Raw genomic sequence first — 22506 nt, 5'->3', positions numbered from 1 at the left:
GGCATTACAATGAGACCTCTGTGAACACAGATTATACCAGAAGCACTTATTGGTACATTCTTCAGTTGAGGTACTCGATCCACGCTGTTTTCAAAGACTCCAGAACATATAATCCTTAGATCTGAACCACACTGATAACTCCTCTTGCCATAAGTAAATGCATATACCATTACGGGCATTCTGCCCAGCTCTAGATTTCCCAGTAATGGTTTTCCTCTAAACCATTCAAAACCTAGACCTAGATTCAATGCCTGCATTCTACATCTACACTCAACACCTTTATTCTAAATCAATTTTGGTATCAGTTCTTCAGAAATATACAGAATGTATGTTAAATGGATGACCAGCTCACTGGACTAAGTAAAGAAATAGGGCTTTTACTTCAGAGAACCGCAGATCTGGTTCGTTATCAGACTTGTCTATTTTGAAGTGAGGCAGTGAACACCATCTAATTTTCAGCATACAGGTACATATATTTGACAAACTATCACTGCTGCCCTTTTGAATAGTTTTAACAAATACTAAAAAGATTGAAATGTAAAGGAAATTGAAATGTCTATACTATATAGTCCCACTGTAACACCAGTCATGATCAGCACAGTGAAAAGCCATGACCTCACACTACTATAACACACACAGAGGAATAAATCTATTTAGAAGTTTCCTGACTGATTCTTAGTATCTAGTGAACACACTTCAAAGGAGAAATGAGGCTTCCCATTACAAACATAGGTGACTGCAGTCATGAGTCCTCCTCCAAAACTAACTTCCTACCTACCACCCATCCATCTTAGTCTGTACTGCTTTCTGCCGTCCATTATGTCTGAGAGAGAAAATAAGATGATGTTTCCCAAAGCAAACCAGACTTTTGTAAAAACAAACACACTATACACATGAAAAAAGCATGTTAGAGACATGTAATCCAACACTGCACAATGTTGATAACTATCCTTTATGTATTTCAGCTATATAGACTGCATTTTAAAATATTTTTAACAGATTACATATTACAGAAAAGTTGAGGTATAACACTAGGAAACTCTTTTTAAAATAGTAATATTTAAATTTGCTTCTTCCACTTCTAGTAGAAAAAGTGGTAGTGGCCTAACTATAACTGAAATACACAACCATTATCTGAAGAAAAAAAAATACTAGATGATTCTTCTAAGTATTTACCTGATTTAGAGATAAGCTTTCACATTTGTACAGTGTATTCAGACATTATGTTAGGAGGGGCCAAATATTATTTACGCGTACAACGCCACACGATAAATGAACCATGTAAAAGGAGTAGAAAGCTCTTATCAGAACTATCAAAACAGGATCTAGATCAAAATTAAGCCAAAATAAAAGGAGAGAAATAGCAAAGACTACAGTAATATTAAGAGATACCCAGGAAAGCTGTCATGTGACTTTTAAAGTTTACGTGTTATTCCAGTTTTCACAGGGGTCAGTTTGGCTTTGTGTTTGTTTTCATCTCTCTCTCTCCCCATATGTATATATTTATGTATACATGGTAACATTCCACCAATTTAAGTTTTGTTTCAGATCAGTATTCTTTGCTCACTTGTGTCCTTTCTATAGGGCTACTGTCATATACTAAACAATCTTTCCTGTAATGTACTTCATCATTCTATTAAATGTACATTTTTATTTTAATATTTTTCAAAGAATTCTATAGAGAAATCATTCATTAAAAGAAGTGATTCAAGTTCAAAAGAGACCTTTTTCAAATATGGTATCCACGCTGAAGAGAAGAATCTGAAAGGTCTCTGTGCTTCTGAAGACTGCTGTATCTTCCCTGCAAGAGATCACTACTCCCTAGGGCTCAAAATGTTAATGATGGACAGCAGTTATTTTTTCTTCTCTGGGCAGTTTGTATACATTAGGTGTTTTACAAGCATTTCTGCAACTCCTCTGTTAAATTATTGGCAGCACACTACAAAACGTATACATTATTTCTATAACCTGGGTAGCTCCACTCTCAAAGCTCTAACTTCATAGTTTTAAGATTGAATTAAAAAAATTCCAGGATAGATCAAATCCTTCTTATCATGTTATCATTGACTTTGAGAGCTTACTCACTTGACAACAGTATTTTAAGTACGTCTGTGAGACCAGAAACCCTTTAAAGAATACTACTGACAGGATAATTTTTTTCCCTCTGATCTTGTTCACTGAGTTCTTATTCAACACACCTGTCCTCCTTTTGGTAAGTGCAAAGCTCCTCCTTGACACCCCCCAAAGGACAAATATGCTTACATGCTTTTGGATCTTACGGCCAAATTTACATTTCATGCCTTGTAGAAGGAGATAGGCTGCACCAGACATACCACCACCCATAGCATCAGTAAAAATGTTCTTGTACATTCTTATCAAAGCATGCCCAGTTCAGATTTTACCACGGCAGCAAACAATAAAACCAGTTACTCAAATCCAACCCACAGAATCCTGGCATTAGCCAGAAATCTAGCCAAATACCTAGTACAGTAATGATCGTGACTGCTCAAGAGACACTCTTGGCAAATTTCCAGAGCCCCAAGAATAAAAGTTACTCTGCTGACTTTTATTTATTTATAGAGTCAAAAATAAGTGCAGAAATCGTAGAATCTGCAGTTATTTTTATTCTCCTCAGTAGGAGGATTTTGCTTTAGTAGGAGGTAAATTGCTCTCTGTTTACATTGTCTGTAATGAAAGCCTGCAGTTGAGCCGCCTTGTCCTCACACTGCAATTACAAGGAGAGGGCTTTCATGGTCTGTGCTCTAAGACTCTGCAGGCCTCAGTTGGCCTTTTGGCCACGATTTGATCGCCCTTCACTTTTGTAAAACCATATATTACGCATCTTCAGATCTCTAGAGGGTCAAAGTATGGGAAAGTTATTTAACAATCAAGTCCATGCCCAGCCCTTGCAGATAATTAGTTTTTACAGACCATTATCTATAAGCCTACAGACTAGGGGCTCTGATTCAGCAGAGTACTTAGGCAAATGCTGAAATATTTATTCTGAATAAACTGAAGCAGACACTAACTTCAGGCATATGGAGAAGTGACTGATTGGTTATGAACGGACTTAGCCATCCATCTAAATACTTTAATGTATTAAGACCTTGATTTGGACAGCATTTTATATGAATTTATACAGAGCTGGAACACCGAGAATACAGTGACTTGCTTTTACAGCTGCAGTTGCACAGCAGCTACCAAATTGTACATATTACCAACTTCATTAACATAGAGAAAGGGATTAAATTTCTTGGGTTTTTTTAAATTTTATTTTACTTTAATGTTTTAAGAGCTATTTAAAGTATGAAAACTTAATAGCGTTTCACTGCACTCTCTATTCCACTAGAGGTCAGCCTGCAACAGAACCCCAAGCAAACACAGGAACTGCTGCACACTGGTAGCACTGACATTATTTTCTTTCTCTATTTTATCTATTAGAAAGATTTCTTCAGAGTCATAACTTAGATCTCTCACTAAAATGGAGCAACAGGAAGATATAATGGTGCATTTCATTTATGAATGACCTATAATAAATTACTATGAAGTATTCCAGGTGCCAAACGAGAGAATGCTTTGTCTGCACATGAACTATATTTCACATACTTTAATTTGGCTGACACATAAAACTCATTTGACATTTTGCAGGTATTTCTTTGAAAGGATATTTGGTTCTTGTTGAGCGTTAAGGTATGGAGGTGGGGTAACCTGGGTAACAGAAGGTCATTTCCGAGTAGATTGTTGTCCAAGATCAGCTCTTCCAAGTAACTGAATGTTTTCAGTCCTTCTAGTGACCTGCAAACGACAAAGGCAACAGGAAAAATGATACTCCACTAAATCAGGGAGGCCATTATGAGCTGAAATAAATATTTTAACCTTCCCTTTCAGGAGTGGGAATAGTTTTGGTTTGGGCCTGTCAGAAGAGTGAATGACAAGCATTAGTGGCAAGGGGAGTGCTGGCACTGCAACACATCCTTCACATGCTGGCAGGATGAAGGATGGGGGTCACTTAGTGAGTAGCCAGGATCCAAAACAAAAGGCTTCAGATATGGGGCCTGCAGGATGAATTTGTCAATGTCTTGTGCCTTCAGGCACCCAGCCTCGCCTGACCCTAACCTCCATTCCCAAGATAAATAACTCTGTCACAGTTCACCTTCATTCCCTGGACACAAATTTAAGTTGTCATCCATCATTTCTGCCAAGAAATATCATACCCCGCTAACAATAATAAATACAACTTCAAGTATCATTTCTTAGCAGTTACCTTACATGCAATAATAGGAAATGGAGAAGGGATTTTTTTTTTCCTTTTTATTAACCACTTAATTTGCTTCTTCAGTCCCTGCAAACAAAATAAAATGTTCTCTACAAAATAAAACGCAGAATTACTCCAGACAGAAAAGGCATTTGCTTTTTTTTCGGAACTTACTGTCCCACTGTCAAGCCACAAGTCAGACTACAGAGAGCAGCTTTAAAAAGGAGCATTTCACAACATGGAAGTGCAGATGATGGCTTGTAAATAAACAAGATTCTGGAGATATTCACTCCTCTGATAGCAAAGTACAGGGAAAAAAAACTCAAAATAACACTTTGGTACCTTGTTAAGGCATCTGTTCCAAACTTGGTTCTTAATGCTTGCACATTCCAACAGGAAAAAAACCCCCACACATTAATCAACTAAGACACATGGTATATGGAGCATACGCACAGACATGCATTCACAGCTCATTCACCTACCAGACACCTAAAGTTATGCTGAGATTGCATGACTTGACAGCTGATCTACTATGCCTACCAGTGGGAAGATCATCACTGTATCTCCTGGCTGTTTTATAAAATGTGATGAATAAGGGAGATGCAGTATATACTATTTATTCAGTTTCCAATGACATTTATACTGAGGGGATTTCCTCAGCCTCCCCCCAGTTTTCGGCAAAGATCAAAATACAGTCAAGGTCCCTGCTAGAGAGTTCTACAGGCACTACTACTGGACGAAAACACAAATATTTTTAGAAAGTATATGGGTTTCAAATTAGACAATTTAACATTCATCTGTCCAACAAAAACAAGATACCACTTTTGTAGATACGACTTACTGACCACTCATAAATCACAGTTAGAGGGTTCAAACAACCAAAAGAAATCAAGACCGTGACCTTTACACTGGGTACTGTACACTAAACTATGAATATTCAAGCGACATTTGCACAACACTGCACAGTGTATTTCAGTCCAAGGACTCCAAAGCCCTCACACTCTATTGACTTGGCAGTCTGAAAGGGAGGTACAACTATTACTAATGTCATCTTGATGCTGGGCAGCCAGACCTGAAGAAAATTTGCCATGCCTACACCCTATGGCATATCTATGTCATTACAATGCATTGAGACTACAATTTCTGAAGCTGAAAGAACAAAAGCCTCTATTATAAACATTATACTGAAACAACCACCACAGTAACCATTGCACATTTTGCACTTGCCTTTAACAAGCTGTTTCAGAAAAAACTCTATGCAGCCTACATAAACTGTACACCATTAAGAGCTGTGCTAGCATGCTGTATTAAGCTAGCTATTTCAGCAAAGGGTCGCAACAGACTTGGTTTTGCCAAAGTCAAGATCAGAACAGAGATCAGCAAACATTTCAGACAGTGCTTTCCCCCAAGTACCTTTAAAAGGCAAAATAACCCAGAGGAAGTAGCAGTGAGTTTATCAAGCTGTTGTGAGTTTTCATTTCAGTTTATTTGACAAACCTAGTTTAGCAAATTCCCCTTAAATACTCTTTATTATATAAATAGTGGATTATTTCCAAACCTCACATTTCAATGTAAGACTTTGACTTGCCAAAGGAGTTCAGAGAAGGCCACCTCCTTGTCAACACCACAGAGCCTTATGGGATGTTAATAGGTCCTTTGTGAAAAAACATTGCTTGGGCTCTGGTCAGTGTCAGCATCAAAATACACATTGTTCCTGAGTTATGTTATGCAAATATAATACTCTTATCATGAGAATCAGCAAATGGTTGGCAACTGGCAAGGAGAAGAAAGCACACATCCAAAACTGCTGCAGGGGAGGCATAAAACAAAATGACAAGCCATGAACTGGGACAAAAGGCCTTGAAACACTAGAGGGAGTTGCCTATTGAAACAGCCTTTCTTTCACAAGCCTAGGCTGAACACAAGGGTACTAGTTTCATAGATAGGCAGAGAAAATTGCGCGCAAATCTCCTTACACCTGTCTGGTTTTGATAATTTTTGCCATGTAATGTTATTAGCTGCTCAGTTAAAAAGGAGCCATGTTACACAGGGGGTTGCTTATTAATTGTTGTTTTCATGTCATCAGAGCAGTGTGCACTTGGTGATTTAATCACCTAAATTCAGAGTCCAGGGAGATGGGAGGGGTTGCCACAGTACAGAGAGAGGGTGTAGTCATTAACATAAATTTACATCCATATGTTATTCTGCTATTCACAGAATTCTTATTTTTTCATCTTAAACAGAAGAAAAAACTAGCATCAAAACAAAATTGGTAAGACAGTTGGTAAAGAAACAAAAAAAGGAAAAAATGTGTTTGCTATCATTCAGTGATACTAGCTACTAAATTCAAGGCAACAATCTCTACCTTCATAATATATAAGGAAATATTACCCAGCAGTTGTACTCCACAATTTAGAAGTTATAAGTACAATCCACACACTAGGTTTTATGGTACAAACTTCAGCATGTCCCATAACTTCTATGTGCCTCAATTTCCCATCTGTGGATGGGTGATAAGAAAGGATTGCAATCGTGAATTAGTATATAGAAAGCATTTTTGAGAAGCTGCGGTAGAAATCAGTACAAAATACTGGCATTTTTATTTTTAATGAGGGTGAGATAGTTGTTACATTAATGTACTCCAAGTATTTCCTTATGAGCCCATTACAAGAGAGGAGAGGAGTTCGTATATGTACACAGCGTAGCAAGAAGCACACAAAAACCCTAAGAGATGAGTATAAAAGGCGGAAACCCCCAAGAAAGAGAACCAGTCTAAAATTAAATCTACACTGTTTTGTCATAGTTCACAGCAGAAAAAATGTCTCCCTGTATTGGTATATTAAAACACACAATCCTACCACCACAATACAACCAGCACTGAAGGGGCAGTGGCAAGTAGTTGTTTTCCCTAGTTTCAAAAGACTAATAACCATCACTAAGGTGTATTGTAGGTTGCTTTTCCCTGCTCTAATGACATGAAAGCTGCCCATTATCTCATCCACAGGTACCATCTCAGTTACCTCATTGCAGGGCTCACAGTCTGCTCCCAGAGGAGAGCAAGTGCTGCCAAGAGATTTCCATTGCAATTTCCAAAGTCACATCAAACCGACAAAACATCACAATGTATTCAGTGCCGCCTCATTCAAACAGAAAAAACTTTAAGTTTCCACTGTAATTAACCCTATCCTCGTTAAGATAATTATGATCAAGCTCCCTGTCACAGCTAATATCACAGCATCATTGCCTATGGCTCACGCTTTGCCCTCATTAGCTTACAAAAACACTGCGCTAAACAGGAAACTGACTCCCTCTGCAAAACGACTTAAGATGTTCTGTAAGCAGACAGTAAATAATCCTTTAGAATATAAAGGTCTCAGAAATGTCATTTTATCCAAGTCCTTCAGCTAATCAGTATGATTTCTTCCAGCTTTCTTTTCCATAACTCATTCATGCTTTGTAACAAAGTCTTAATCATAAAGGAATGTCATGGTAGAGATTTTTTTTCTCTATGTGTACGCATGGCAATTGTCAACTACACTATTTCATATGGTCCCTCTGGCCTGACGGGGATTTGGTTACAATGAAAGTAAAGAGCAGCTCTTCATTTTGGTAATATTTGACAATGAAAACACGAGATTTTATAAATGAAAAGAAGCAGAAGCCTCTCAAGTAATGGACAAACCTTGGTACTCTGCAGTTGTCCTTGTCTGGAAGAACAAGCTGTTCAGAAGTATATGCTGAAAAAGAAGTGTTCCTCACATTTTACCCCACCCCTCCATTAATAAGACAGCTGCCTCATATCTAATGACTTTTTCCTCCTGTTTAACAGGAAAAGAGAGAGCAGTTAACAATATGTAAATGAGAGAGTTTGGCTTTAGCCTTGAAATTGATTTGCACTCTGTTGACAAGAGATAGCCATTACCAGAAGTTAAAGACAGAGCTGTTACAAAACAAGAGCTTTTTAAAATACTTTTTTTCTTGCCTTTTATGTTTTAATAGATTACAGGAGAGCCGAATCAACACAAGAACCCCAGTACTAGATAATTTCAGTATTTACAGAATAGAAACGTAATTTCTATTTCTCAAGTACCTGCCAGCCAAGGAGCACAAAAGTTGTTTTTTTTTTTTAAACATTAATGAATTACTCTTCAAAAACCTGCTGAGCTTAAAATTCCATTTTGTAGTAAAGCAGAGAGAGGTTAAGTGACTAACGAAAGGTGACCTCCAGCAATTTTCTAAGAGACAAGAAATAAAACCCAGAGCTCCTGACTTCTAGTCCTTTGACTTAACCTCACCAAAACAAAACAAAGAGCAATAAATAAATGCTATATATATAAAAAAATAAGACAGACACATGTGTAAGTTTAGATTTTGCATAATTCCCTGGGAATGCAAAACATCATTTCAGGTTTACTTGCTTTGATTCCTGGTCAATTTTAAATTCCATTTAATCTGAAATATAGCATACAAATAAGGGGAAAAACCCAAGCCATTTCCAATTCTGTTCGGATGGTGGGAGGAGTTTGGTGAATCTTCTGTGCAAACTCCTTTGGGCTGAGGCCTCTGTCAGAATTCTACTCCCAAACCTGCTTTGGGGGGTTCTGCTCTAAACGTACCTCTCCCATGTAAGTACAGAAAAATACATAACCCATTTTAAAGAAAATGGAGTGGCTAGAATGCAGTTCAAATTCCAGAAAAAACCCACTCTCACTATTATAATCACAAAAACACTGCAAATCAAAGGTTTATGTATTTCCTGCACACAGAGATAGTAATGGCAGATAAACTACAAGTAAAGCACCAAAAAATGACCTCTACACTATTCAAGCATAATAGCTTTTCTTTTCTGCAGTCCTACTCAGTGTTCATATCCATTTTTCTGCATGATAATACATCCAAAAAGAAAACAGAATGGAGTATGTAATGGACAGTTCTGACATGACTTCTGGACCAAAGCAGAATAAACAAACCAAAACAAAACAAAGGCACCCCAGTGAAAGTAAAGAACTTCCAAAATTTCTAGTGTGGGCCAGGCCCCAGGTTAGACCAGACAAGGCATAAACCAGGAATCATGAAATTCTGTTCAATGGAGAACAAGCTTACCAATGTTTCCAAAACATGAAATGCTTTGTTTTGTCTAGTATCAGAGGGAATGTTAGTATTTTGCAGGCTATCTAGAAGTAGCATTTTGCATCACTTCCAGTCAATCTGTTTCCAGCTTTCGGTTGCTAGATAGAAAATATCTGGAAGCAGCTCTTTGAATAAAACTTAAGGCAAGCCTGTGAATATGGTCAGCAAAAGAGAAAATAGGAAGAAAGGAATGAGCAGAATCATTAAACACCTGGGAAGAAAAGATCTCCGTAAGAAAAGATTAAACCTGTGTTATGAACTGGGTCTACAATTAGTTTCTGAGTCTTTTCATATAAAGGTCATACTTAACTTTCAGACATACAATAAAATGAATATCCATCCCTCATTTTTCCCCTTTTCTTATACACTGAAAGCATACAAGACTATGTGGGACACCTTGTTACCAAAAAAGATTGGAATGAAAACATCTTGCACAACAATCATAAACTAGAGCTATATAAGCACATTAAAATGGTGGGAATTCATGAAAACCCACAATCCTCATCGGGTTTTTATAGTCTTGTTCTGAGTCTTATGCAGCAAATTCCATTGCTTAAAAAAAAAGCCCAAACTACTCAACCCCTACAAGCCACCACCCACCCCCAAACCTCAAAGAAAACACAAGCAAAAGTAGAATCAATAAATAGACAAAAAGAGATAAGAGGCCTTCTGAATTCTAAATGTTAAGTTCACAACATTTCAAACCCTTTCCTACCAATTATAAAACAGAAATGCAGAATTTCTTGGAAGAGAGAGATTTTGCTATTAAGCAGCAGCTCCTCAAACGATGGAATTATCTGAAAAGCAACAATACAGATGTATCTCATCCATTTGTAGAAGCCCAGTTACTCATAACTCCTTACAGTGACAAAAGATGGGCACTTCCAGAAGGTGAATCAGACCTTCAGGTGAGACTTAGTGAAGTACATACATTTGGGAGGGATGAATGTAGCCTATTTGTCCAAAGTCTTGCAATGAAATTAGAAAGAATTGCAACATTAAGGTAAAATAAACTGTTACAGCTGCGCCCCATACAGGTGGATTATTTACCTGGTGAAATAAACTACAAATCCCAATTACAGTTTTCAGTAGCTCACAAAATTATAGAGTCAACCATCCAGCCATTTAACCACCATTCTCTCCTACCAAGACGCTAGTCAAAAAAAAACCCAAAACAAAACAAAACAAAAAAACCCGATAATTTATTTTCCTGGCCTAACTCTACCGTGAAGCAACCAGACTGACTGGGGTGGGGTTCAATTTCTCTTCTAATGAACCTCTTAAAGTCTCAGATTTTACTATGTGTATTTAATACAGCTCTACTCAAGAGGATATCCCATTAATACAGCTCAAGCTTTATCCTTCATGTTAGGCTTCTTTTTGCTTAAGTTTTTATATTACATCTTTAGGATTAAACATGCCAAGATTTTATATTATATTACTGTTACAATTTTGTGTAAATTTAAATAAAATGACGATCAGTGTAATACTATAGCCTGTGGCAAGGCAGTTTTCACATAAGGTATATAAAATATTTTAAAATAATACAAAATGAATCAGAAAATGAGCTCTTAGTCATCTAGTGATTGAACAAGTATCATATAACAAAATACAGTTTGCAAAAGGCAGCTAAAAATTACCAGGCAGAGAGCAAGTGACTGTATGCATTCATATTTTATCAAAAGGCATTCTGGAAAAACCACCACTAGGAAGTCCCTGCAGTTCAATGGATGCATCACTTCAATAGTATTCCTAAGTACAGACTTAAGCATCCTTCTGCTAAAATTTCTTGAAAGTATCCGATGAAGAATAACAAGGTTAGAGGAGTTAAGAGATAAACTTGGATGTGTCTCTTGCTTCATTTGTCTTTTTCCCCAATCTTAACATGGAATTCAGTCCTAATAAAACAAATGGCATTTTAAAAAAAATGCAAACACTGCCATTTCCTGAACTTGAAAGAATTCAAGGAAGTATTAGTGATTAGAAATAGCAAAAGAACAAGCCGGGGTTTACAAAATATAAACCTGCCTGCTTAAAAAAAAGAAAAAAAAAAAAACCAAAACCTATAATGTATTTATTCTTAAAAGCTCCTCTCAGCTCCATGTGCCAAGTTGAGAACCTATTTATAAACCCTCTAAAAAACAGTCTTATAATGGAAATATGAGCAAATTCAAGTGCAAAGACAGTGCCATAATGAAAGCTTTACTGTATCTTGGATCAATCTGTCACTCTGCAATTCAGATAGTAATCTGACCCCTCCCCTTTTTGCACAGAGAAGGGGGGAATAACAAGCCTGTAGAGTGAGTAGAGTAAAGCCCATTTCGACTACTAGAGTTCAGTGAGAAGGGGGAAAAGAAAAGTAATTTTTCTCCCATCTTCCACAACAACCAAGGCTGAGGATTGACAAGCAAATTGACGCACTGCTCAGAGGGCAAAAGATAAATGTTTGATGAATTGGCCATTGCTTGAGGAGTGATGGGCTTCATATGTGCATAATGGACTAGCTGCCGTTCAATTCAGATTGCCTGCCAAGATAAGAAACCATAATGAATGGACCAAGCACAGCCTGTGCCATAAGAAAGTATAATCTGACTAGTTTTAATAAACTTAATAAAAAAGATGAAGCAGAGAGAGGCAAGGGGACTGGCCTTTGTGACCAGGTATAAGAGGTGAGAATGACTAATAGACTGCTCAAGCATGATAGCAGAGAATTGTTAATGGACATAACACCGAATCCCTCGATGTTAAAAAGTATCTTTATAACAACTTAAAATCACAGGAATCTACATATGCGCATACCACAGACGCTGTAGTACTTGTTACACAGAATATAACTGCCATTCATTTATTATTTCCTTCTGCTACCTACCCTGCTTTGTCTCCCTAACCTCCTTTATCCCCTCTGCATGGTATCTTAGTCTGTACCCAGATCCACACAACACACCAATAATTTTACCAACAACTCCTCAGAATCAAAATAACCCTCTAAGTGTGACCCGACAGAATTCAGGCTCAATTTCCAACAGAAAGGTTTTGGCTGCACAACTATATGGCTAACTTTCACTGCCAGTGGAGAAACATCTTTTACCATCCAAAGTGTTCACACTTGGTTTAATTTCATTTGCTTTTGCAAGCTATGTTTCAACCAAATATGAGAAATTTGCCAGTACAGTTACAGCAAAAAAACCCAAAACCTTTCTAGCACAGACAAGACTAAGTTGCCAGCAATAGTCCTTTTGGTCTGGGATTTGCTATGTTGGATACTGTTCCCCATCTGTACCCATAACCTCTAAGTTCTGACCTTTTGCAGCACCAATCAGCACTATGAAAAGACAATAAAACCAAAACTCTTACAGTATTTTACTGTATATGGGTATATAACAGTGTAAAGTCTGGTAATCACCACCATTTTCATGGTGAGTAGCATATATACACAAGGACGTTTTTGCTTTTCCATTCTCATTATTAAGCCACATGAATAACAGTGGCTCACTTTCTGAAGCTTACCAGACATTGAGACCTGAATCTGTGACTGAAAATGCTAAAGGAGTCAACAAGAGAAAAAACAACCCTGACTTTTAAAGCAGCGGGATTAGACCAACAATCTATTTCTTTGTTAACAATCAAAGGGCAAGAACACACCCTTGTGTGTGCATATAACACACAGTACTTGGCCAGGCAGAACTGTTTTTCCCTTTAGGCAGAAAAAAAGAAATGAAGAAAGAAGGGGATTGCAGAAAGATCCTCTTGACTGAGGACAGCTAGAAAACACCTTATACAGAATAACATCATTGTTATGCATGTTTGTTTTCTTGGTTTTACTTTTTTCCTTTGATGATGAAAAATAAATAAGGAAACAAAATAGTCTACCTGGCTAAGTATTCAGATTACCACCCCCTTGATGTCAGTTATGTAGCCTGTGTCATATTTTAAACAGAAATGATTATATGCAAGACGAATGTCTAGTTTTCAGTATAAATTTTATCCAACTGCAAAAGGAAAGTAACTTATTATCAAGCAGCTCAGTAAGGCTCCCACTACTGAAGGAAATAAAGTTTTACGACAAGAGGGTCTCTCCTCTCTCTCTCTCTCCCTGTGAGTGAGAAAGTGAGAGCAAGAATAAGACAGAAAGGGAAGGCTCAGGAGTGCTGGGTGAATTATAGACTGCCTCTCAAGATTCACAGCTCTTCGTGGTAGGAGGTTAATATTCTCACATGTCATTAGGTCTGCTGGCTCTACTGATGGCTCATTGAATCAGGCAGCAAATTATTTCCTCATGCTGCAGAGGACACCACACTTCAAAGGGAAGGAGCCAGGGTCAAGACGGCTCTCCAGTTCGATTAATGAGTTGGGATCAGCAGAGGTTGCCTGTAGGTAAGAATGTGACTGAAGCTTTTGACAAAGCTGACTTTTTGAACAGGACTTGACCCACGCCCCTTACTCCCCTCCCCACCAAATTTTATTTCCAACATTTGCCTCTGACTGACCTGCTCAGGCCTGTTGGGATAGTTTTGACCTCCTCAGTCTTTGTTACCAGACACAGGAGCTGTCTGCCTATATTTGATGTGTCTCTCCCCAAAGGCCACATCAGCTTATCCAGGCTCATCAGAATACTTTAGAACTGCACAGCAAAATAAGACAGAGTAGATTAATTTCAAATTTTTAATTTTCTCATGAAATTTGTTGAGAAGGGGGAAGAAGACAACAACTAAAAGATATTTCAGCTTTCAGTAATATTAAGAAAGATTTTGAAATGCTGTTAAATGTAGATAAGAAGAACACAAAGATTATTAGAAGCGTACGACTTACATATTAAGATGATGGAAAAGCAGAAAATATGTTCCTGCATACATGGATTTGCTGACTAAGAATATGCCTAGCAAATAATGCATTATACAGAATATTCCTCTAAAAAGTTTTTATTTTTATTGCCATGGTAGCAAGAGATTAGAGACAATTAAAACTTAACAGCCACCGCATTCACCTCTAAATGCTCAATGGTATCCTCAGTTTGATGTCTCTGAAATATTTTAATGAATATTTAAATAGATTTAATAAAGTACTGAAGTGAGATTCATTGCATTAATGTTTTTTGATAAGATCTACTTAAACTGAACACTTTCTCAAACAAATATGAGTAACTGAATCAACATGTAAGCCACTGTTGGTAAGCTTCCAAAAATCACATAGCTTCTGATTATTGAAACGAGAGTTTTGTCAATTACACCAACAAAATTGTTCACACAAGCTTCCAAATTTGTTATATATTTAAAAATTTTCTTCAAGAATATTTTACACCCTCATGTTTCCAGAGCAAGGATCTAGGTTGTCCTTCAATATTTATTTTAATCACAGTACAACTTTTAATATCCTCTTCCTAAACATTTTGCTCATCAGCATCCTTAATGCTCAAGCACTTGTTACACACTAAGTTCACAGTATACTTTTTTTTTAAAGTTTAAGGTAAAATACCAGACCAGAGATGTCCAAGAATGGCAAAAAGGTGACTGTTCCAGCTTTGCAGGTTTAAGCTTTATGTTAGCACAGGTGCCTGAATCACAAAGCTACACGTCTAGTTTTGAAATTAGAATGCTTTTATTTTTAAATGTATTAAGCAAACAACAGTTCTTATAGACCTTAAAACAAAAAGCTGGGACATTAGTGCCTTAAGAAGATCAGATCACTTAGGTGCCTTAATAACAATTTAGGAAATTTAACTTTTGGTGTATATTTAAAAATCTTTTAATGATCTCCATGTGAAAGGCAAATTTTCATATTTAGTCTTCAATGTTTCTTTTTGCACTCAAACTATTATTTGTAATGGATTTCCTTACTGTAACTAGCATTTAAGGCCCAAAAGCTAGTAAACAGACTATTAGATCTATAAAACTTGGGATAAAAGCATACAAGATCTATGCACGACTGAGCCAAATAAGAATAACTAGAGTCCTTTCAAGGAGACTACCTAGCTGCTAAACAGCACATCTTCCACATGGATGTGCTTTACTCTAAAACGCAAGTATACACAAGCAAGAAACAATTTTTTTTTTTTTACTTATGTCTACACTATCTCCAGTGAATTGTACATTATGCAAGTGGAAGCTTGCAACACCAGAAAAGCTGTAAGAGGGAAAACACTTTTTCATGGGCTTGTTTAAACAAAGTAATTGTGTTACTGGGTCTGTCATCAGTGTTAACATGATATCCTGTTTCATCTCTTTCTAGAAAGCTAGCGGCATACCAGAGATTGTTTGTGAAATGTATGTATGTGTCTTGTATAATACTTAGCAGGAAGGTATGAATCCCGTACAGAAGGACAAGTCCAGCTGGAGTGGGATGTAACTGGCCAGTTTGACACTCCCGGGAAGAACAAGGAAATGGCTGTGTTCAGGGCAAGGAGGAGCCACTCAGTCGATACAAAACAGAGAATCACCAACAGTTTCCAAACACGATCACCAAAGTTTCTGGTTTCTGGCAGCACTAAATCAGAACTGATGGCAAGACTGAGAAGACGTATTGCTGAGACACCTGGACCCGAAGCAGTACCTGCTGGAATCTATTCCAGGAATCCTAGAGAAGATGGATTCACCAAGTGGAAAGGTGACCTGCTAAGTATATGCAAAGATCAAGTTTTGTATTTGTCCTTATTTCCACTCCTAAAACTAAAAGCTTTCGGTTAAGTCTTACTAAAGAGAACTTTGTTTGGCTTTCAGCCGTATCTGGTGTTTGAGGGGAAGGTAGTACCAATTACCATGGCACAGTGTTTCTAGAGAGGTAACAAATCTAAATAAAGACAAAAAAGAACAAGAAGTCCTGTACCTAACTCAAGATGAATTAGAAAGCCCAGCTGCAATGAGTAGTGTTTTATACCAACTTGGATATAGTCCATCTGGGGAACTGTCAGGGCAATTATGGAGTTTGGGAAGGAACTTGTAAACTCATAAATCACCCTTGCAAAGAGCAGAAAGCAAGGAAACACCCCATGACTTTTGGGAATCATTACCACATACTGCACTCAGTCAAACAGTGTTGCATGATAACTGCTCAGGACTCATTGTTTGTACAACTTTTTTGTGTTACTGGGCCTTATGGTAATCCTGCAAAGATTTATATATGTGAGTTCAAATTCAGAGATAAGCATGTGCTTGTATCTTTTTGATTTTTGATAATGCTTTAATATAATCTGTTCATTAAATCTGTTTAGTCAAATTGGGGGTTTTTGCATTTCAATTAAACTCTTGCAACATGCATTAAAATTGTTTGCATAAGTAAACAATAAATGCATGGTCAAAACAAAGTTATTAGTTTAATGTTCATTTTGGTTTTTATTTTGGTTATTTTTCCCGTTGCTCATATTATGCAAAATAATGAGTAATATTAACACATTACCTCACCAATGGAAGCATACAGTATTTAATAGTGAAAAGCACTTGGTCAAAACAAGACTTTAGAATTCAGCCTCTGAAATTACAAAGATTATCACGCTCTGAAATGTGAGCAAATAAAATTTTCTAGAAATGTACATGGTAGACAACAAATAAATTTCTTCCAATTAATACATAATTTAAAAAAAAAAAAAGGAAGATGCACATCACAAACAATGCTCGATAGTGTCCTCCTGTTTCTACACAGCAAGTATATTTAAAATTGAACCATATAAAACACTGGCAGGGAAAGACAGCAGGTAATGATCTTACAGTCCAAGAGGATGGACTAGAGAATCTACAGCAGGCTTTTTTGTGTTGGTTTTTTTTTTCCCCTTCAGTCCCTAAAATTAATAAGATTTGTCTAAAATCTGATTGGGAAAGTACAGTCCAGCACAAATCCCACCTTCAAAAGATACACAACTGTGGGTTTGATAGGCTAGGGATGAGGAAGATGATGATGAACAATTACTAAAACACAGATCGTATCAATACACTCTTAGTTGGTCACTGTGCCCGTACTTATTCAAATGTTCTTCACACCAGAAAGCAATACAGAAAGTCCTAGGGTCACGTTAGAGTAAAGGGACCACCCTAACATCTCCTGGAGCAACACATAGTTCTGTAGCACCTTGGGTCCTTCTGAGCAGCTTCACAGGGACAGCCACCCACCGAGGCCCATGACGGAGCGCCCTGACAGGAAAGAGTAACCCCAAAAAAACAAGCTAGTGTTATTCCCCTACATTGCCCTGGAAGGAGGCTCAGGTCTCAGTTCAGTTGTTTTTCCATGCCCAAGAAAGAGATGCAATACAAGCTTCTCTACAGCATGCTTAAAGACAACAGATATTCCACAGATTAGGAAAAGGCAAGCAAAAGGAAGACAACATTGAACTTCAACATCTGGGTTTTTTTCGTGTTTTACTATCATGCCAATACCTACAAAGCCTACTGAGGGACCAAAAGACTTCATTCAAAACAATATTATTTAAAAATCAACACTGTTTTCTATCATGTCAAAATAAAATCACTGTAAGAACCTAAGGTTGAAGGCTGAATTACAAGCAGAATAGGCTAGTAGCTGAGGATCTGCTATTATATACACTGTCAAACAATTATCTAAGTCATATACACATTTGACATATTTCAAATATAAAAATTCAGTATAAAACTCAATAAAGCATGTAGTTCAAAGTTTATTTCAAGTTTTAGTTGCTGAATAGACATTGAATAAGAAATTTAAAGGTGTAACCCAGAAGAGAGGCCTGATTATTTGTCTTGCCATTGCCTCAAGATTTTTAGTCCAATTACCTGTAAAAATAAAAACACGAGCGGCTTCAACTTACTATGCTTGAATCCTCAGAGCATAAATAATATAACCTTTTGTACAAGTCAAATTAATAAAAAACTCAAACTCTACCACTTCCTGAGTATAGATAACACTTGACTGTATGAGTTGAATTGTAAACTCAATGCTACTTCGAGATGCATCTACCTCCCCCTCGACACAACGGCTGGGCCTGACTGTGTGGAAGTGCTGGAGATTCCCGGACATATATTTACCCATTTGAAGTCTACACTGCAGCCATCAGCCTATTTTCAGCCTAAGCCATATGCTCACTCTTTTGTCCGTAGAGGAATTTGATGACAATTAGATTTCTGAGGGGCAGGTAATCTGCTCAAGCCACAAAAATAAAGATGTAATTTACCTCACACATGATCATGTGAACCTGCCCGGAGTGTTTTGAAAGAAAACAGAGAAGTGAATTATCACAGCAAGCATGCCTATGAACTATTCCGTCCTGCAGTTTGTTTAAAAAACAACAACAACAAACAAATAAATGAAAGAAGGCTCACTCATGGCGTTACCGGATTTCCAAGAGCTGCCACAATGGCCACCAGTCACCCGTTGCCAGTCCCTCCCCATTTCCAGAGATCACATCAAAGCACCTTTGCTGCCTCATGGCCTTCTATAGAGCAACTTCAGCCACTGAGGAAAAAAATGGCTAAATAAAGGCTTAGACTTAAAACATTAAAAGAAATAAATTGACAGGATTTTGTCTGGAAACCTTGTCTTGTCCTTACTGAAGGCTAAAATAAACTTAATTTTTGTTAAAATTAAAGCAAAAATTAAATCATCTTATTATGTAATTGGAACTAGGCCTCAGGCGCTAGCAGTAAAGAAGGGATTAAGGCCTCCACCACCTGGGTTGTCATTCTCATGGGCCCCATTACCACCCCCTTATTCGTTTTTATAGCCAACAGATTAAAATGCGAGCGCCGCAATCTTTGATCTTTCACTTGCTGACACAAATCCTTTCAAGCCTCCAACGTTTTCTGCTGAGGTAATTAGTACTAATTAAAAGGTTTCCAACAGCCTTTGCTCTACTTTTTCCCTCCAAAGAAATTGCTTTTACAAGTGCCTTCCATCTTTGAAATGTATGCATCGTTCACTTTCTTCTTTATCTGACTCCCAGAGATCAAGTAGATTAGTGACTCCATTATTCCCCAAGACAAAGCCAAACAACAGGTTTTTACTATCTCCCTGACCTGTTGAGGTGCAGGGTTTATATTCAGAAACAAGTGCCTCTGCTTGTATTAAAAGACAGTCCAATTATGCACTAACAGTCACAATGCGGGGTTTCTACATTTAAGAATGGACATCATTTAAAGATGTAGTGTTTTCTCAGAAGAGAGAGAGGCAACCGTTCACTAATCAAACTGACAAGTTGTAGGACTAATAATAGGTCTTGCTTTGTTTTCTTTTCTTTTTGTGTGTTTGTGTATCAGGCAAGATACAAACAATTTCTTTCTCTTCCCCCCTTCTCCCACCCTTTCCTCTCCTTTCCCCTTTCTTCCCAAATTTTAATGATTGATTCACATTTGCTACTTAAAAAAAAAGAAAGTTTAGGAAGTACTGCCTTGAAAGATTTTGAAAGCACAGAAAGTCCTGTCTGAAGAAGTTTTTGTTACTATAATTAATGTGGCCTGCTACAGGCAAACTGATGGCTGGAAAAATAATTACTGAGATGAAAACACTGTTTTACAGTATGTCTGAAGTACTAACGAAAGTCCAAGACTAAAAAAATTAAAAGCTGCAGCAAAAAGGAACAATACTTTGCATTGAGAAAGGGCTATGTTTTGAATTTACAGGTTTTCAAATGATCGTTCAATCGACATGGGCACTATATGGATCATTTTTCTTTATGAAAACCTGGAAGCTTTACGCCTGCTGTGATAAAAATAAATTACACTTCATGCAGCAAAAGTACTATTCAAAAAAGAGGACAGTTCTCAAGCTCTTAAAGTTCTCACTTCCTATTGAAAATGACAGCAGCTCTCTCTCATGCTGTAGTATCTCTGGCACAATAGATCAGAAATCATACACAGAGCCACAAGAGGCTATCTAACTTATCATTACATGCACAGGGGTCTATTCTCCTCTCGCGATGCAAGCACAGGGCTCCTGCTGGCACTAATGGGAGCCGCACGTGCACATAAAGGACAGAAACAAACCGACAGTGCATCAACTTTTCTAACCTGAACTAAGTTAGAAAAGTTTTTAAATAGCCAGAAAGGAAAGACAATAAATTGTCTCCTAATCGTGCCAGCTCTTCTACTTTACTTTCACAACTATTCTACTACGGTAGTAATTTCTTTTTGTGTAACTTTCCTCAAGAGGATCTAAAAGCACTACAATCTCATCAATTCAGCTATATTATGCCCCTGTGAAGTAAGTTTTATCTGACATATCTTGCCCAAGGTCATATGGAAATTATATGGCAGGGCGAGGAATTGCACTTGTCGGTATCCTAGTAGTTCCCTGTTTTAACCAGCAGGCCATACTCCTCCTCTATGCATGCAACCAACAGTCCTTGAAGCAGGAGATTGGATTAGCCTTTCAGCCATGGAAATGCTGAAAAAAGGTTTTTCACCAACACAAGTCTTTCAAATAATTTGTCATAGATTCAAAATGCTAAATGAAGAAAGCAAAATCAAAACAACAGCCTGTGAATCACCTAATGTAATGGTTCTAGTCTCCTCACCTTCTTAGTGCATGGTCACCATTGCCTTAAAATGTCAGGCAATCCCTGCAAAACCAACATGAGTTAAAAGAATACCATACCTCAGCTCTTGGCACACACAAGCAAAACAGATCATGTGGATCCCTCAGCCAAACCTGGGCAGCTGTGTAAGCCATGCAAAAACATATTTACACCGTCTCTTCCATCAGAGTAGACTTTAAAAACAGCACAGCTATTTCTACACTCCATATAATGTATCTTGGGTACAGGTTTTCATGTTTACCAAATGTTAAATTCTTAGATTCTAATTAAATTCAGAATTACAAATTCAGAAATTTATAAGAAATTGGAATTTGGACCATAGCATGGAGGAAAATAGAATCTAATGAAAAAGATGTGAATATATATATGCATGTATGTATCTTTCCATATCCCAGATCAACATTTTATGTCATTAAAGAGAAGGTGATATTAATGTAAACTGATAGAAGCAACCTGCCATATTCTCACCTATTACTAAAATAGCCTTAGACTTTAAGGCAAAATCAACAATTAACAACACACACTCTAGAGAGTCTTTGGGTCTTTCACCTTATGAAATCAGAACTCTATGATGAAAGAGATTTTATTAAAAATCAAACACACAAACAAAAAACCCAAACCTATTTCAGGGAAAAGGCAGCTGTACAGAAGAGGGCTATATGGAAAGAGGGATATAAAAAAAAAGAAAAAAAAAAAAGAGATGTAAAATCTATAGCAAATCTCTTTCACTTCAACAGAGCCACTCTCATAGACAAAGCTGAAGCATCACCCCAAAGTGCAAAATAATTAGACTGGCTTCAAAATTATAAGCTCCCAAATTATCATGTCATTTCTTTCATTTGAGCTTTTCTTGTTTATTCTTGGCTTTGCATGTACAAACTGCTTTCATGTTCATCAGAGATACCTTCTTTTCAATTAACAGCCAAAACTGTCTCATGAACAAAAAATTAGACATGAAACTTTAGGGAAAAGAAAATCCATAATCGTGAAGCTCACAATAAAATGACATGCTGGCAGCACAGTAGGCAGAGTTAACATGCATATTATAGCAAAAGAAGGAAAACGAGTGCCGCATTTAATGCTTCAGAGACTGTGCAAATGAAGCTATCTCAATATTTACTAAGGAGATCAAAAAATAAAATGAAAATATCTGATAGGCTTCTTGGTGAGCAAAACTTGCTTGGCTACCTTACAAGCCTTTTAGATACCTTGGGATCTAAACCAATCCCCAGTTATCAGAACAGCAGAAAAAAGGGAAAAAGCAAGTCCTTATCTTCCCTAGGTATTCAGTTGTGGCTCTTTCCAGACTGCAAAGAGTTGCTGTGGCCTTAGGGTTTCATTATTCATCTACTATGGGATGCAAGGACCAGGAGCAACTGGACTTTTAACATATAGGAGGAAGGGAGGAAAAGCCCTCCCACGAAAGGGATATCAGACCAGTTTTTGGTACTCATATAAAATCTTTAGTATTTATTGAGGTGGGGGAGTGAGGGGGGAATACATTATGTATATACACTATGCCATAAGTCTTTTCCCTTTTTCTCCCCCAACCCCAAAGGGTAAAAAATACATTAATAACCTTCAAATCTGCCCTGCCATCTCAGTACAGTGTGCATGTGATGAAAAACCAGTA

General features: G+C 37.3%; 1 protein-coding gene across 8 annotated transcripts in view; it reads right to left on the bottom strand.

Annotated features, from left to right (window-relative positions):
* LRMDA (leucine rich melanocyte differentiation associated) overlaps positions 1 to 22506 on the bottom strand; it is a 744727-nt gene that overhangs the window by 305854 nt on the left and 416367 nt on the right. For 7 of the 8 annotated variants that reach the window (XM_050898592.1, XM_050898587.1, XM_050898585.1 and 4 more), the window contains one exon: positions 3664 to 3795. In XM_050898592.1, coding sequence (XP_050754549.1) covers positions 3664 to 3795 — 132 coding nt within the window. The remainder of the gene's footprint in view (positions 1 to 3663; positions 3796 to 22506) is intronic. The other variant, XM_050898586.1, reaches the window with a different exon arrangement.

The sequence above is a fragment of the Gymnogyps californianus genome, chromosome 6, assembly GCF_018139145.2.
Source record: "Gymnogyps californianus isolate 813 chromosome 6, ASM1813914v2, whole genome shotgun sequence".
NCBI classification, from domain to species: Eukaryota; Metazoa; Chordata; class Aves; order Accipitriformes; family Cathartidae; genus Gymnogyps; species Gymnogyps californianus.
Note: the sequence above shows the minus strand (reverse complement) of the source record. Positions and strands in the feature narration are given on the sequence as shown.